Raw genomic sequence first — 17,904 nt, 5'->3', positions numbered from 1 at the left:
GCCTACTAAAATTTATAGTATTACTACTGTATTACTAGCGGCGCCGGCCAGGCACTGCACTGGCAGTTTAGGTAAAAGTTATTCGTAAACGGCCCTTACTTATGTATACAAAAAGATGTTAGTTTGATCGTAATAGTGGGGATTCAAATCACTTGATGTCTGATCATTTATATGATATGAAGGCTGAAATCTTTAATGTATAGTGTCTACCTTTTTTTAACAAAAGTAATATTCTACTTAAATTACCTCTATAAAAACAGCACCTTATTTTTTTTTTCAAAACGTGAACTTAGCAGGTTTTGCAAGTGGCATAATCAAATATCAGATGGTTTAATTTTCTCACCTATTTGAAAATTGTGTAGAATTGTGTTGTCTGTTTTGTTTTCTGCAGAATGTTTCAATGTATTTTACGTGTTGTCTGTGTTTTGTTTACTGCAGAATGTTTCAATGTATTTTTCACCGTAGCAAAGCAATGACACACAGCTAGTAAATAATATATATAAATTACATATATATGGTGTTTTAATATATATAAATTACATATATATGGTGTTTTAATATATATAAATTACATATATATGGTGTTTTAATATATATAAATTACATATATATGGTGTTTTAATATATATAAATTACATATATATGGTGTTTTAATATATATAAATTACATATATATGGTGTTTTTTCTCAACTCTCCGCTCCCCCTAGCCCAAAAACCTATTTATGCCTCTGGTCAATTCCCTAAGTTAACAACATTGTGTGTGTATTTATGGTCAACCCAAAGGATGTCCAATCTATTGCTTATAGTGTGGATGTCCAATCTATTGATGTGGATGTCCAATCTATTGCTTATAGTGTGGATGTCCAATCTATTGCTTATAGTGTGGATGTCCAATCTATTGCTTATAGTGTGGATGTCCAACCTATTTAATCAGGTGTTTAGGCCTAATGAAACACAAGTTGTCAAATTGCAAAAGTTAATTTTTATTTTTAGAAATTGGCGATACCTCCTAGATTTCTAGGTAAAGAATTATATTTCAAAGGTTTTACTTTAAAAAAAATTAATTAACCATTTAAATAATTTCTCTCTCAAATGCATGCTTAGTATTTACAATGGTGTATATTTGTTTAACACTGCATGCAGGAGATGTTCAATCTACATCAGAATATGATTGAGAGAACAATCTTGATCATTTATTCAAAGTTTGAGCTATCTTAAAACAGGCAATAATGTATAGCTGTCTCTGTCTCAGCTGTCTTAAAACAGGAAGTCTCTGTCTCAGCTGTCTTAAAACAGGAAGTCTCTGTCTCAGCTGTCTTAAAACAGGAAGTATCTCTGTCTCAGCTGTCTTAAAACAGGAAGTCTCTGTCTCAGCTGTCTTAAAACAGGAAGTCTCTGTCTCAGCTGTCTTAAAACAGGAAGTATCTCTGTCTCAGCTGTCTTAAAACAGGAAGTCTCTGTCTCAGCTGTCTTAAAACAGGAAGTATCTCTGTCTCAGCTGTCTTAAAACAGGAAGTCTCTGTCTCAGCTGTCTTAAAACAGGAAGTCTCTGTCTCAGCTGTCTTAAAACAGGAAGTCTCTGTCTCAGCTGTCTTAAAACAGGAAGTCTCTGTCTCAGCTGTCTTAAAACAGGAAGTCTCTGTCTCAGCTGTCTTAAAACAGGAAGTCTCTGTCTCAGCTGTCTTAAAACAGGAAGTCTCTGTCTCAGCTGTCTTAAAACAGGAAGTCTCAGTCTCAGCTGTCTTAAAACAGGAAGTCTCTGTCTCAGCTGTCTTAAAACAGGAAGTCTCTGTCTCAGCTGTCTTAAAACAGGAAGTCTCTGTCTCAGCTGTCTTAAAACAGGAAGTCTCAGTCTCAGCTGTCTTAAAACAGGAAGTCTCTGTCTCAGCTGTCTTAAAACAGGAAGTCTCAGTCTCAGCTGTCTTAAAACAGGAAGTCTCTGTCTCAGCTGTCTTAAAACAGGAAGTCTCTGTCTCAGCTGTCTTAAAACAGGAAGTATCTCTGTGCCAGAGACAGCCTGTCAGCAGGGGGACAGGTAAGAAGTTCCGTCATCTTCTTGCCGTTTGAAACTTTGACAGAGTAACTCTGCGGGTCCACTGAATGAAATACAAAGGAGGATCAATTTTTAAAACATTAAATTGATTTTGGTAACATTTAAAATGGTCAATTTGATACAATTAATTGATTGCATGAAAGTAAACATGCCAGATTTTTACCTTCCAGGTTTGGACAAAAGTCATTGAATATCATGTCTGACTTGCCAATGTTCCTACAGTTGGATACAGGATAAAACTGTTTGGATATCCCATAATTCTCAAGTTTTCCACCCTCAATGGCCACCTAGTTTTTTAAAAATAATTTTTGGGTTAAACTTAAAGAAGAGTGAATGAAAATATTGAAATGTTGGTTTGTGTACAAGTGTTAAAACTATTCTAATCTTTGGGAAATTGGTGGAAAAAAGTAACATGACAGCAAACCCAGCATTTTTATGCAAACAGTCAAGTTAGGAAAATGATTGATATTAAACTTGACCTTGTCACAAAAGTTAAACATTGACCTGACCTTGTTGACAAAAACGTACGACTGAGGTCCAACAGCCTTGCCGTAAGCTCCGAACATTTTTCTTTGTCTGACGGGCTCAGGGGTGGGGATGGAGGCGTTGGCCAGACCTGTCAATAGAAGGGGTCATATAGCAGGGGTCATAGACCTACCAGTCAATATCAGGGGTCATAGACCTACCAGTCAATAGCAGGGGTCATAGAACTACCAGTCAATATCAGGGGTCATAGAGACCTACCAGTCAATATCAGGGGTCATAGAGACCTACCAGTCAATATCAGGGGTCATAGAACAGTACAGTTGGATCAGTACAACAACCTGACAGTTGGATCAGTACAACAACCTGACAGTTGGATCAGTACAACAACCTGACAGTTGGATCAGTACAACAACCTGACAGTTGGATCAGTACAACAACCTGACAGTTGGATCAGTACAACAACCTGACAGTTGGATCAGTACAACAACCTGACAGTTGGATCAGTACAACAACCTGACAGTTGGATCAGTACAACAACCTGACAGTTGGATCAGTACAACAACCTGACAGTTGGATCAGTACAACAACCTGACAGTTGGATCAGTACAACAACCTGACAGTTGGATCAGTACAACAACCTTACAGTTGGATCAGTACAACATGTGGACAACACTCTGGTCATCTGTTGGAACATGAAATGTTGTCCTCCTACCCCCCCCCCCCCCTACCCCCCCTCCTTTAGGAGTTGTGGAGTTGAGGTGTTTCCATAGTTATAAAGTAATTAACCACTTTATTATCATATCATTAAGAGAACTTAATAAAGACATATCATTAAAAATTAAGAGAACTTAATTAAGACATATCATCAAGAGAACTTAATTAAGACATATCATTAAGAGAACTTAATTAAGACATATCATTAAGAGAACTTAATTAAGACATATCATTAAGAGAACTTCATTAAGAGAACTTAATAAAGACATATCATTAAAAATTAAGAGAACTTAATTAAGACATATCATCAAGAGAACTTAATTAAGACATATCATTAAGAGAAGTTAATTAAGACATATCATTAAGAGAACCTAATTAAGACATATCATTAAGAGAACTTAATTAAGAGAACTTAATTAAGACATTGATTACCCATCTGAGCCCAGGCTATTTGACCTCCTTTTAAAATGAGGTCAGGCTTGGCACCAAAATATGCAGGATTCCAGAGGACTAAATCTGCCAGTTTGTCTTCCTGAAAATATTTGATCTTTGTCAGATGAGCAGTTAAAAATATTTGATCATTGTCAGATGAGCAGTTGAAAATATTTGATCTTTGTCAGATGAGCAGTTGAAAATATTTGATCTTTGTCAGATGAGCAGTTAAAAATATTTGATCTTTGTCAGATCAGCAGTTGAAAATATTTGATCTTTGTCAGATGAGCAGTTGAAAATATTTGATCTTTGTCAGATGAGCAGTTGAAAATATTTGATCTTTGTCAGATGAGCAGTTAAAAATATTTGATCTTTGTCAGATGAGCAGTTGAAAATATTTGATCTTTGTCAGATGAGCAGTTAAAAATATTTGATCTTTGTCAGATGAGCAGTTAAAAATATTTGATCTTTGTCAGATGAGCAGTTGAAAATATTTGATCTTGGTCAGATGAGCAGTTAAAAATATTTGATCTTTGTCAGATGAGCAGTTGAAAATATTTGATCTTTGTCAGATGAGCAGTTGAAAATATTTGATCTTTGTCAGATGAGCAGTTGAAAATATTTGATCTTTGTCAGATGAGCAGTTGAAAATATTTGATCTTTGTCAGAGGAGCAGTTGAAAATATTTGATCTTTGTCAGATGAGCAGTTAAAAATATTTGATCTTTGTCAGATGAGCAGTTGAAAATATTTGATCTTTGTCAGATGAGCAGTTGAAAATATTTGATCTTTGTCAGATGAGCAGTTGAAAATATTTGATCTTTGTCAGATGAACAGTTGAAAATATTTGATCTTTGTCAGATGAGCAGTTGAAAATATTTGATCTTTGTCAGATGAGCAGTTAAAAATATTTGATCTATGTCAGATGAGCAGTTAAAAATATTTTATCAGTCTTACATCCAAGCTAGTGCCATACAGTCTGCTTTGTTGTATTTGTTTTTTTTTGTGTGCTAGAATGAAGACTTACTGTGTTTTGTCCTAGGATAAAGACTTACAGTGTTTTGTGCTAGGATAAAGACTTACCGTGTTTTGTGCTAGGATAAAGACTTACAGTGTTTTGTGCTAGAATGGTGACTTACAGTGTTTTGTGTTAGGATAAAGACTTACAGTGTTTTGTGTTAGGATAAAGACTTACTGTGTTTTGTGCTAGGATGGTGACTTACTGTGTTTTTTGCTAGAATGAAGACTTACAGAAACTGATCCTACTAGCTCTGAGACTCCATGCGCAATGGCTGGGTTAATTGTATATTTAGCAATAAATCTTTTCACTCTCATGTTGTCATTGTCTCCCTAGAAAGAAATTTTAAAAAATATTTGTTAGAGTTTTTAAATAACAGTTTTGTATTTTAGACTTTTGAAATAAATTAAAAAAAAAAACTGGATGAAAACTAGATCCTAAAAGTGAAAGACAAGTGCACCTTTTCACTTGTTAGTTTGCCCCTGAATAACTTCATTTTGTCAGCCGTCTGCCAAGTTCTTGTTATTACCTCCCCTACACGGCCCATTGCCTGTATAAAAAATAATAAAATAGGTCTATCTTTCTGTAAACACAGCAGTAACCAATCAAGTGCTTGTAAAATGTAGGCAGTAACCAATCAAGTGCTTGTAAAATGTAGGCAGTAACCAATCAATTGCTTGTAAAATGTAGGCAGTAACCAATCAAGTGCTTGTAAAATGTAGGCAGTAACCAATCAAGTGCTTGTAAAATGTAGGCAGTAACCAATCAAGTGCTTGTAAAATGTAGGCAGTAACCAATCAAGTGCTTGTAAAATGTAGGCAGTAACCAATCAAGTGCTTGTAAAATGTAGGCAGTAACCAATCAAGTGCTTGTAAAATGTAGGCAGTAACCAATCAAGTGCTTGTAAAATGTAGGCAGTAACCAATCAAGTGCTTGTAAAATGTAGGCCGTAACCAATCAAGTGCTTGTAAAATGTAGGCAGTAACCAATCAAGTGCTTGTAAAATGTAGGCAGTAACCAATCAAGTGCTTGTAAAATGTAGGCAGTAACCAATCAAGTGCTTGTAAAATGTAGGCAGTAACCAATCAAGTGCTTGTAAAATGTAGGCAGTAGCCAATCAAGTGCTTGTAAAATGTAGGCAGTAGCCAATCAAGTGCTTGTAAAATGTAGGCAGTAACCAATCAAGTGCTTGTAAAATGTAGGCAGTAGCCAATCAAGTGCTTGTAAAATGAAATGTAGGCAGTAACCAATCAAGTGCGTGTAAAATGTAGGCAGTAACCAATCAAGTGCTTGTAAAATGTAGGCAGTAGCCAATCAAGTGCTTGTAAAATGTAGGCAGTAGCCAATCAAGTGCTTGTAAAATGTAGGCAGTAACCAATCAAGTGCTTGTAAAATGTAGGCAGTAGCCAATCAAGTGCTTGTAAAATGAAATGTAGGCAGTAGCCAATCAAGTGCTTGTAAAATGAAATGTAGGCAGTAACCAATCAAGTGCTTGTAAAATGTAGGCAGTAACCAATCAAGTGCTTGTAAAATGTAGGCAGTAGCCAATCAAGTGCTTGTAAAATGTAGGCAGTAGCCAATCAAGTGCTTGTAAAATGTAGGCAGTAACCAATCAAGTGCTTGTAAAATGTAGGCAGTAGCCAATCAAGTGCTTGTAAAATGAAATGTAGGCAGTAACCAATCAAGTGCTTGTAAAATGTAGGCCGTAACCAATCAAGTGCTTGTAAAATGTAGGCCGTAACCAATCAAGTGCTTGTAAAATGTAGGCCGTAACCAATCAAGTGCTTGTAAAATGTAGGCAGTAACCAATCAAGTGCTTGTAAAATGTAGGCAGTAACCAATCATGTGCTTGTAAAATGTAGGCAGTAACCAATCAAGTGCTTGTAAAATGTAGGCAGTAACCAATCAAGTGCTTGTAAAATGTAGGCAGTAACCAATCAATTGCTTGTAAAATGTAGGCAGTAGCCAATCAAGTGCTTGTAAAATGTAGGCAGTAACCAATCAAGTGCTTGTAAAATGTAGGCAGTAACCAATCAAGTGCTTGTAAAATGTAGGCAGTAACCAATCAAGTGCTTGTAAAATGTAGGCAGTAGCCAATCAAGTGCTTGTAAAATGTAGGCAGTAACCAATCAAGTGCTTGTAAAATGTAGGCAGTAACCAATCAAGTGCTTGTAAAATGTAGGCAGTAACCAATCAAGTGCTTGTAAAATGTAGGCAGTAGCCAATCAAGTGCTTGTAAAATGTAGGCAGTAGCCAATCAAGTGCTTGTAAAATGTAGGCAGTAACCAATCAAGTGCTTGTAAAATGTAGGCAGTAACCAATCAAGTGCTTGTAAAATGTAGGCAGTAACCAATCAAGTGCTTGTAAAATGTAGGCAGTAACCAATCAAGTGCTTGTAAAATGTAGGCCGTAGCCAATCAAGTGCTTGTAAAATGTAGGCCGTAACCAATCAAGTGCTTGTAAAATGTAGGCAGTAACCAATCAAGTGCTTGTAAAATGTAGGCAGTAACCAATCATGTGCTTGTAAAATGTAGGCAGTAACCAATCATGTGCTTGTAAAATGTAGGCAGTAACCAATCAAGTGCTTGTAAAATGTAGGCAGTAACCAATCAAGTGCTTGTAAAATGTAACCAATCAAGTGCTTGTAAAATGTAACCAATCAAGTGCTTGTAAAATGTAACCAATCAAGTGCTTGTAAAATGTAACCAATCAAGTGCTTGTAAAATGTAACCAATCAAGTGCTTGTAAAATGTAACCAATCAAATCCAAACCTGCGAGTCCGACCCCATTATGCTAATGGCACCAAGGTCATGTAAAATGTCTTCTGCTGCTATGGTCTCCGCACGGATTCTGGACTCCGCAAATGCCACGTCTTCTTTTAAATTTCTGTAGGGGGCGGAGTTAATTGAATTCAAGTTAAAAGATATTGTCACAACTTTACCAAATATTGTCACAACTTTACCAAATATTGTCACAACTTTACCAAATATTGTTACTAAAATTGTAACTACTTTAGAAGCTTTTATTTTGTTACAATGTTTGTCATTGGGTTTAAGATCAAATCTTTGACCCATTTCTATTAATAGACTAATAAATGAATAAATCATTTACAATCTAGATGGAATGTTAGTGATTTTCATCAATTTAAAGATGACTATTATTATTCATTAACAAAAGGGGAGATAACAAAACAGTAACAATCAGATGATCGATAAGGTGTTCACAGAAAAACACATCACAAGACAATCATTGCTTAACTTATTTAAGTACAGTTGAAATGGTAAGAATAAATCAGATTCTAGTTGTTTTAAAACAGAAATGTTGACCTAATATATTACGCTTACAATTTATTTAAACTAAAAAGTAGAAAATAAAACAAAAAAAATGTAAGTATCAAAAACTTCTTCCTTCAGCTATTATAAAAGGGTTGAACACTAATAAAATCTCAAATATTTGAGCAACCTAGGCTTTTATTTTTTTGTCTAGAGATAAAAAGTTTGTTTTTAGTGGATTTGGATGTTAGAGATTATTAAAGTAGGTTTAGCTTGCCCTCACTAGACTTGACCTCTGAACCCAACTAGGGTTGACCTTTGAACTCACTTGTCCAGATGATGACACACCATGAGCATGTCCAGATGCTCGTCCAATGTGTTGACAGTGTAGGGGCGGGTGGGGTTGGTGGATGAAGGCAGCACTTGATTGATACCGCACACTCTGTTTCAAGATTCAGTTAAAAACATGGAACAATTTCATTGAATAAATACATGGAACAATTACATTGGATAAAAACATGGAACAATTTCATTGAACAAAAACAAGGAACAATTTCAATGAATAAAAATGTTGAACCCATGTTCTTAAGCCCATACGATGGAAAAGTTGATCTACCTGATGATATCAGGGGCGTGGCCACCACCAGCGCCTTCTGTGTGGTAGGTGTGGATTGCTCTCCCCTTGAAGGTTTCAATTGTGTGCTCCACACAAGAAGATTCATTTAGAGTATCTGTATGTATCATCACCTGCACAATTTTAGTATCTGTATCATCACCTGCACAATTTTAGTATCTGTATCATCACCTGCACAATTTTAGTATCTGTATCATCACCTGCACAATTTTAGTATCTGTATCATCACCTGCACAATTTTAGTATCTGTATGTATCATCACCTGCATAATTTTAGTATCTGTATGTATCATCACCTGCACAATTTTAGTATCTGTATCATCACCTGCACAATTTTAGTATCTGTATGTATCATCACCTGCACAATTTTAGTATCTGTATGTATCATCACCTGCACAATTTTAGTATCTGTATGTATTATCACCTGCACAATTTTAGTATCTGTATCATCACCTGCACAATTTTAGTATCTGTATCATCACCTGCACAATTTTAGTATCTGTATGTATCATCACCTGCACAATTTTAGTATCTGTATGTATCATCACCTGCACAATTTTAGTATCTGTATGTATCATCACCTGCACAATTTTAGTATCTGTATGTATCATCACCTGCACAATTTTAGTATCTGTATCATCACCTGCACAATTTTAGTATCTGTATGTATCATCACCTGCACAATTTTAGTATCTGTATCATCACCTGCACAATTTTAGTATCTGTATGTATCATCACCTGCACAATTTTAGTATCTGTATGTATCATCACCTGCACAATTTTAGTATCTGTATCATCACCTGCACAATTTTAGTATCTGTATGTATCATCACTTGCACAATTTTAGTATCTGTATCATCACCTGCACAATTTTAGTATCTGTATGTATCATCACCTGCACAATTTTAGTATCTGTATCATCACCTGCACAATTTTAGTATCTGTATCATCACCTGCACAATTTTAGTATCTGTATGTATCATCACCTGCACAATTTTAGTATCTGTATGTATCATCACCTGCACAATTTTAGTATCTGTATGTATCATCACCTGCACAATTTTAGTATCTGTATGTATCATCACCTGCACAATTTTAGTATCTGTATCATCACCTGCACAATTTTAGTATCTGTATCATCACCTGCACAATTTTAGTATCTGTATGTATCATCACCTGCACAATTTTAGTATCTGTATCATCACCTGCACAATGGGAGATTCAGACATTTTGTGAGGTAAAATTTGCATGTCTGCCTTCTCTTACCTGTATGTCTGCCTTCTCTGCTGCATTTAGACATGCATCAATAGCCGCAGGTGTGCTGCCCCAGTCCTCATGGAGTTTTAGCCTAGAGAAAATAAAAACTGGAAATTTAAAGAAGAAAATAAAAACTGGAAATTTAAAGAAGAAAATAAAAACTGGAAATTTAAAGAAGAAAATAAAAACTGGAAATTTAAAGAAGAAAATAAAAACTGGAAATTTAAAGAAGAAAATAAAAACTGGAAATTTAAAGAAGAAAATAAAAACTGGAAATTTAAAGAAGAAAATAAAAACTGGAAATTTAAAGAAGAAAATAAAAACTGGAAATTTAAAGAAGAAAATAAAAACTGGAAATTTAAAGAAGAAAATAAAAACTGGAAATTTAAAGAAGAAAATAAAAACTGGAAATTTAAAGAAGAAAATAAAAACTGGAAATTTAAAGAAGAAAATAAAAACTGGAAATTTAAAGAAGAAAATAAAAACTGGAAATTTAAACCAAAATTGAAAATTTAAGGAAACTAAAATTCCTAAATTCACATCAGATTTTATGCAGGTACATGGTTTAGAAATCAAACCCCTCCCCACCCCTTACCCCATAGCTCCAGCTTCAATTTGTTCCCACAATTCATCTGGAACTTTCTCTGTGTCGGAAGTATTTCCCTTCCCAGTGAAGCCAAAGTTGAGGGGAAACTCATCAGTTGCTTGCATCATGTGTCTGAAGGTCAAATATTTTAAGCCATGTGTCTGAAGGTCAAATATTTTAGACCATGTGTCTGAAGGTCAACTATTTTAGACCATTTGTCTGAAGGTCAAATATTTTAAGCCATGTGTCTGAAGGTCAAAATTTTAAGCCATTTGTCTGAAGGTCAAATATTTTAGACCATGTGTCTGAAGGTCAAATATTTTAGACCATGTGTCTGAAGGTCAACTATTTTAGACCATTTGTCTGAAGGTCAAATATTTTAAGCCATGTGTCTGAAGGTCAAAATTTTAAGCCATTTGTCTGAAGGTCAAATATTTTAGACCATGTGTCTGAAGGTCAAATATTTTAGACCATGTGTCTGAAGGTCAAATATTTTAAGCCATGTGTCTGAAGGTCAAATATTTTAAGCCATGTGTCTGAAGGTCAAATATTTTAGAGCATGCGTATGTAATTAAGTGGTGAGCAGTTGACTCATGAAACAGGTTAGTTTGATGGCTTTGGCACATTTCAGTGAACCTTTCTAAAACTTTACATGACTTGACTGAGCCAAGGGGCGGACACTGGTCAAAGTATTTCTCTTCTATATTAATTCTATTCTTTGTTCAGAGGGGGGGGGAGACATTTTTCAGGGAGACCCCCAAAGAGATTCCAGGAAGAAGCTGTTTACCATCATTTCAAAACAGGTTTTGCCAGATAATTGAGCCTACTGACTTTTGAAATACAAGTGACCTACTTAACAGCTTTAAAATTTGGACCTACTTAATATGATTGGCCCCAGGCGAGCAGGTAGTGGCGTTAGTGCCAGTAGCGGGGCCGGTGCCCCCACCAATCAAGGTAGTGGTGCCAGAAGCGATGGCCTCCTTGATGATCTGGGGGCAGATGAAGTGGACGTGGGTGTCCAGGGCACCAGCTGTCAGGATCAGACCCTCACCTGCGATGGCCTCTGTGCCAGTCCCAACAACCAGGTTCTGAAACAGTCATGTTCACGGCATTCACTTACTTTAGTCTTAACTTCATGAACTTTATTCACGTCATTCACTTACTTTAGTCTTAACTTCATGAACTTTATTAACGTCATCCACTTACTTTAGTCTGAACATCATGAACTTTATTCTCGTCATTCACTTACTTTAGTCTTAACTTCATGAACTTTATTCACGTCATCCACTTACTTTAGTCTGAACATCATGAACTTTATTCTCGTCATTCACTTACTTTAGTCTTAACTTCATGAACTTTATTCACGTCATCCACTTACTTTGTGTGCAATTAAATCCTAAGAACTAAGTTGTAGTGTAAGTAGCTATTGAGATTATGTGTTGTGTTTTATTAATTGACCAAAAGGTTACCCTCCCCCCCCCACTAGTAGTACATTACCCCCCCTCCCCACTCATAGCTAATGGGACAGTTAGGGTTAGTGCTAGGGCTCTGGTTAGGGTCAGGTTTAAGGTTTGAGTTAGTGTTAATATCAGGGTTAGGATTAAACTAATGTTTAGAGTTGGGGTTGAGTTTAGGTTTAGGCTTTTTCTTAAGGTTAGGCTTGAGGTAATATATATGTCTAAAGTTGGAGTCAGGAATCTTTAGCTAGGGGGAGGGGAGGTAATCGCCCAGTGGGTAATTGAGAGGTGGTAATTGACAGAGGGTAATTGCCTGGGGAGGGGGGTGGGAGTCAGAGGGTGACTTCTTTTGGTGGATTTCAATGGAGAAAAGGTATCTGAACTCTTATTTAATAGCACAGGTTATCTCTTATTTAATTAACAGTAGTTTATTATCAAAAGACATTCATTGATGTGATCTCTCCTTATCCACTCCCTCCATGACATCACTTACTTTATCCACTCCCTCATGACGTCACTTACCTTATCCACTCCCTCCATGACGTCACCTTATCCACTCCCCCATGACGTCACTTGCCTTATCCACTCCCTCCATGACATCACTTACCTTATCCACTCCCTCATGATGTCACTTACCTTATCCACTCCCTCATGACGTCACTTACCTTATCCACTCCCTCATGACGTCACTTACCTTATCCACTCCCTCATGACGTCACTTACCTTATCCACTCCCTCCATGACGTCACTTACCTTATCCACTCCCTCATGACGTCACTTACCTTATCCACTCCCTCATGACGTCACTTACCTTATCCACTCCCTCATGACGTCACTTACCTTATCCACTCCCTCATGACGTCACTTACCTTATCCACTCCCCATGACGTCACTTACCTTATCCACTCCCCCATGACGTCACTTACCTTATCCACTCCCTCCATGACGTCAGGGTTCCCAGCCTTGCCAATGCCAGCTATTCGACCATTCTAGTAAAGTAAAAATTGTAAATGTTGATGGGGTCAACCGTGTCCTGGGGGGTCAAACGTGTCCTGGGGGGTCAACCGTGTCCTGGGGGGTCAAATGTGTCCTGGGGTCAAACGTGTCCTGGGGTCAAACGTGTCCTGGGGGGTCAACCGTGTCCTGGGGGGTCAAATGTGTCCTGGGGTCAAACGTGTCCTGGGGTCAAACGTGTCCTGGGGTCAAACGTGTCCTGGGGGTCAAATGTCCTGGGGTCAACCGTCCTGGGGTCAACCGTGTCCTGGGGGGTCAAACGTGTCCTGGGGGGTCAACCGTGTCCTGGGGGGTCAAATGTGTCCTGGGGTCAAACGTGTCCTGGGGTCAAACGTGTCCTGGGGTCAAACGTGTCCTGGGGTCAAACGTGTCCTGGGGTCAAACGTGTCCTGGGGTCAAACGTGTCCTGGGGTCAAACGTGTCCTGGGGGGTCAACCGTGTCCTGGGGGGTCAAATGTGTCCTGGGGTCAAACGTGTCCTGGGGTCAAACGTGTCCTGGGGTCAAACGTGTCCTGGGGTCAAACGTGTCCTGGGGGTCAAATGTCCTGGGGTCAACCGTGTCCTGGGGGGTCAAACGTGTCCTGGGGTCAAACGTGTCCTGGGGTCAAACGTGTCCTGGGGGTCAAATGTCCTGGGGTCAAGCGTGTCCTGGGGTCAAGCGTGTCCTGGGGTCAAACGTGTCCTGGGGTCAAACGTCCTGGGGTCAAACGTGTCCTGGGGGGTCAAATGTGTCCTGGGGTCAAACGTGTCCTGGGGTCAAACGTGTCCTGGGGTCAAACGTGTCCTGGGGTCAAACGTGTCCTGGGGGTCAAATGTCCTGGGGTCAAACGTGTCCTGGGGTCAAACGTGTCCTGGGGTCAAACGTGTCCTGGGGTCAAATGTCCTGGGGTCAAACGTGTCCTGGGGTCAAACGTGTCCTGGGGGTCAAATGTCCTGGGGTCAAACTGTTTTCATCCACAAAGACCAAGTTTTATTTTGAAGACAAACTTTCTTCTAACATGGTAAATACAACTCTAAACCTGATCAGTGGTGTTCTCACATCCTCTACCCCCACACCACCCCACCTCCTCCCCCACACCACCCCACCTCCTCCCCCACACCACCCCACCTCCTCCCCCACACCACCCCACCTCGTCCCCCACACCACCCCACCTCATCCCCCACACCACCCCACCTCCTCCCCCACACCACCCCACCCCCTCCCACACATCACCCCACCCCCTCCCCCACACCACCCCACCTCCTCCCCCACCGTATCCCAACCCTTTTAAATACCTTGATGCCAACATCAGCTTTGACAATTCCAGTGACAGCATCAATGATTAAAACATTAGTGATGACAGTGTCCAGAGCTTGACCACTGGCCAGTCTTGATGCCTGACCCATTCCATCTCTCAGCACCTGCAGGCAGAAAATTAGTGGACGAGCAGGTCACGTGACTCTGGCAGTGATGAGAGGGACTTAACCTCACCACCACCACCACCAAACTTTACCTCGCCACCACCAAACTTTACCTTGCCACCACCAAACTTTACCTTGCCACCACCAAAACTAAACTTTACCTCGCCACCACCAAAACCAAATTTTACCTCGCCACCACCAAAACTAAACTTTACCTCGCCACCACCAAAACTAAACTTTACCTCGCCACCACCAAAACTAAACTTTACCTTGCCACCACCAAAACTAAACTTTACCTTGCCACCACCAAAACTAAACTTTACCTTGCCACCACCAAACTTCACCTTACCACCACCAAAACTAAACTTTACCTCGCCACCACCAAAACTAAACTTTACCTCGCCACCACCAAAACTAAACTTTACCTCGCCACCACCAAAACTAAACTTTACCTTGCCACCACCAAAACTAAACTTTACCTTGCCACCACCAAACTTCACCTTACCACCACCAAAACTAAACTTTACCTCGCCACCACCAAACTTCACCTTACCACCACCAAAACTAAACTTTACCTCGCCACCACCAAACTTCACCTTACCACCACCAAAACTAAACTTTACCTCGCCACCACCAAAACTAAACTTTACCTCGCCACCACCAAAACTAAACTTTACCTTGCCACCACCAAAACTAAACTTTACCTCGCCACCATCAAACTTTACCTTGCCACCACCAAAACTAAACTTTACCTCGCCACCACCAAAACTAAACTTTACCTCGCCACCACCAAAACTAAAATTTACCTTGCCACCACCAAATTTGCATTCGTCCCCATAGACTGTAAAATCCTTCTCCACTTCGACCAGAAGACTTGTGTCACCTAGTCGTACCTGCAACACACACACAACACACACGTGTCACCTAGCCGTACCTGCAACACACACACAACACTCTTGTGTCACCTAGCCGTACCTGCAACACACACACAACACACTTGTGTCACCTAGCCGTACCTGCAACACACACACTTAGGTCAGCTAGTCACACACACAACACACTAAGATCTGCTAGTCACACACACACAACACACTAAGATCAGCTAGTCACACACACACAGACACAACACACTAAGATCAGCTAGTCACACACACACAGACACACACACAATGAGCTCACCTTATCACCAAGTGTTGGACCAACACACACACACACACACTAAGATCAGCTAGTCACACACACACAGACACACACACAATGAGCTCACCTTATCACCAAGTGTTGGACCAACACACACACACACACACAACGAGCTCACCTTAACAAATTTTGGACCAAAACACAGACACACACACACAGACACACACACAATGAGCTGACCTTATCACCAAGTGTTGGACCAACACACAGACACACACACACAGACACACACACAGACACACACACACAGACACACACACACAGACACACACACACAGACACACACACAATGAGCTGAACTTATCACCAAGTGTTGGACCAACACACAGACACACACACACAGACACACACACAGACACACACACACAGACACACACACACACACAGACACACACACAATGAGCTGACCTTATCACCAAGTGTTGGACCAACACACAGACACACACACACAGACACACACACAGACACACACACACAGACACACACAGACACACACAGACAATGAGCTGACCTTATCACCAAGTGTTGGACCAACACACACACACACACAGACACACACACACAATGAGCTGACCTTATCACCAAGTGTTGGACCAAAGGTGTTGGCATACAGATGACGTGTCATTGTCTCTGGTTTACCCTTTTCAATCAGTTCCTGGAAGTTTAGACCAGAGCAGTTGTAAGTTGGCAGCAATTAGAATTATAAGAGCAGTTGTAAGTTGGCAGCAATTAGAATTATAAGAGCAGTTGTAAGTTGGCAGCAATTAGAATTATAAGAGCAGTTGTAAGTTGGCCTCCATTAGAATTTTAAGAGCAGGTGTAAGTTGGCAGCAATTAGAATTATAAGAGCAGTTGTAAGTTGGCAGCAATTAGAATTATAAGAGCAGTTGTAAGTTGGCAGCAATTAGAATTATAAGAGCAGTTGTAAGTTGGCAGCAATTAGAATTATAAGAGCAGTTGTAAGTTGGCAGCAATTAGAATTATAAGAGCAGTTGTAAGTTGGCCTCCATTAGAATTTTAAGAGCAGGTGTAAGTTGGCAGCAATTAGAATTATAAGAGCAGTTGTAAGTTGGCCTCCATTAGAATTTTAAGAGCAGGTGTAAGTTGGCAGCAATTAGAATTATAAGAGCAGTTGTAAGTTGGCAGCAATTAGAATTATAAGAGCAGTTGTAAGTTGGCAGCAATTAGAATTATAAGAGCAGTTGTAAGTTGGCAGCAATTAGAATTATAAGAGCAGTTGTAAGTTGGCAGCAATTAGAATTATAAGAGCAGTTGTAAGTTGGCCTCCATTAGAATTTTAAGAGCAGGTGTAAGTTGGCAGCAATTAGAATTATAAGAGCAGTTGTAAGTTGGCAGCAATTAGAATTATAAGAGCAGTTGTAAGTTGGCCTCCATTAGAATTTTAAGAGCAGTTGTAAGTTGGCAGCAATTAGAATTATAAGAGCAATTGTAAGTTGGCAGCAATTAGAATTATAAGAGCAGTTGTAAGTTGGCAGCAATTAGAATTATAAGAGCAGTTGTTAGTTGGCCTCCATTAGAATTATAAGAGTAGATGTAAGTTGGCCTCCATTAGAATTATAAGAGCAGTTGTAAGTTGGCAGCAATTAGAATTATAAGAGCAGTTGTTAGTTGGCCTCCATTAGAATTATAAGAGTAGATGTAAGTTGGCAGCAATTAGAATTATAAGAACAGTTGTTAGTTGGCCTCCATTAGAATTATAAGAGTAGTTGTAAGTTGGCCACCATTAGAATTATAAGAGCAGTTGTAAGTTGGCCTCCATTAGAATTATAAGAGTAGTTGTAAGTTGGCCACCATTAGAATTATAAGAACAGTTGTTAGTTGGCCACCATTAGAATTATAAGAGCAGTTGTAAGTTGGCCTCCATTAGAACTATAGGCCACAAACTTTACCCTTTCCCTCTGCTAACATCAAGTGCAGGAGGTAACAGCTTGTACCAGAATATTCACAAGGTGACACAACGCACCACCCACCTGTTTTTTATGTCCGAAGTTCAAGGTCAAAACTTTCTTCATCACACAGTCTATGTTGTCCTTGTTAATCTCCCCATCACATAAATTGTTTCCACCGCGAACAATCCTGACAGATTTTTTACAGTTAAAACCTGACCTTTTTAAAATCCTGACAGATTTTTTACAGTTAAAACCTGACCTTTTTAAAATCCTGACAGATTTTTTACAGTTAAAACCTGACCTTTTTAAAATCTTGACAGATTTTTAACAGTTTAAACATGACCTTTTTAAAATCTTGACAGATTTTTAACAGTTCAAACATGACCTTTTTAAAATCTTGACAGATTTTTTACAGTTAAAACATGACATTTTTAAAATCTTGACAGATTTTTACTTTCTCGTATATACGAA

At 38.9% G+C, this 17,904-nt stretch overlaps 1 protein-coding gene across 4 annotated transcripts in view; it reads right to left on the bottom strand.

Moving 5' to 3' along the window:
• Positions 1 to 1,915: 1,915 nt before the first annotated feature.
• LOC131958406 (urease subunit alpha) overlaps positions 1,916 to 17,904 on the bottom strand; it is a 39,694-nt gene continuing 23,705 nt past the window's right edge. For all 4 annotated transcript variants that reach the window (XM_059323420.1, XM_059323423.1, XM_059323421.1 and 1 more), the window contains 17 exons: positions 17,515 to 17,620; positions 16,098 to 16,178; positions 15,130 to 15,216; positions 14,198 to 14,323; positions 12,835 to 12,897; positions 11,331 to 11,539; positions 10,461 to 10,583; positions 9,875 to 9,956; positions 8,592 to 8,722; positions 8,304 to 8,417; positions 7,475 to 7,589; positions 5,164 to 5,253; positions 4,937 to 5,035; positions 3,687 to 3,786; positions 2,564 to 2,670; positions 2,218 to 2,341; positions 1,916 to 2,097 (listed from right to left, as the gene is read on the bottom strand). In XM_059323420.1, coding sequence (XP_059179403.1) covers positions 1,985 to 2,097; positions 2,218 to 2,341; positions 2,564 to 2,670; positions 3,687 to 3,786; positions 4,937 to 5,035; positions 5,164 to 5,253; positions 7,475 to 7,589; positions 8,304 to 8,417; positions 8,592 to 8,722; positions 9,875 to 9,956; positions 10,461 to 10,583; positions 11,331 to 11,539; positions 12,835 to 12,897; positions 14,198 to 14,323; positions 15,130 to 15,216; positions 16,098 to 16,178; positions 17,515 to 17,620 — 1,870 coding nt within the window. In that variant the 3' untranslated portion in view covers positions 1,916 to 1,984. The remainder of the gene's footprint in view (positions 2,098 to 2,217; positions 2,342 to 2,563; positions 2,671 to 3,686; positions 3,787 to 4,936; positions 5,036 to 5,163; positions 5,254 to 7,474; positions 7,590 to 8,303; positions 8,418 to 8,591; positions 8,723 to 9,874; positions 9,957 to 10,460; positions 10,584 to 11,330; positions 11,540 to 12,834; positions 12,898 to 14,197; positions 14,324 to 15,129; positions 15,217 to 16,097; positions 16,179 to 17,514; positions 17,621 to 17,904) is intronic.

The sequence above is a fragment of the Physella acuta genome, unplaced genomic scaffold, assembly GCF_028476545.2.
Source record: "Physella acuta isolate Inbredline_101_S28 unplaced genomic scaffold, ASM2847654v3 ptg001326l, whole genome shotgun sequence".
NCBI classification, from domain to species: Eukaryota; Metazoa; Mollusca; class Gastropoda; family Physidae; genus Physella; species Physella acuta.
This window is presented reverse-complemented; position numbering and strand designations above follow the sequence as displayed.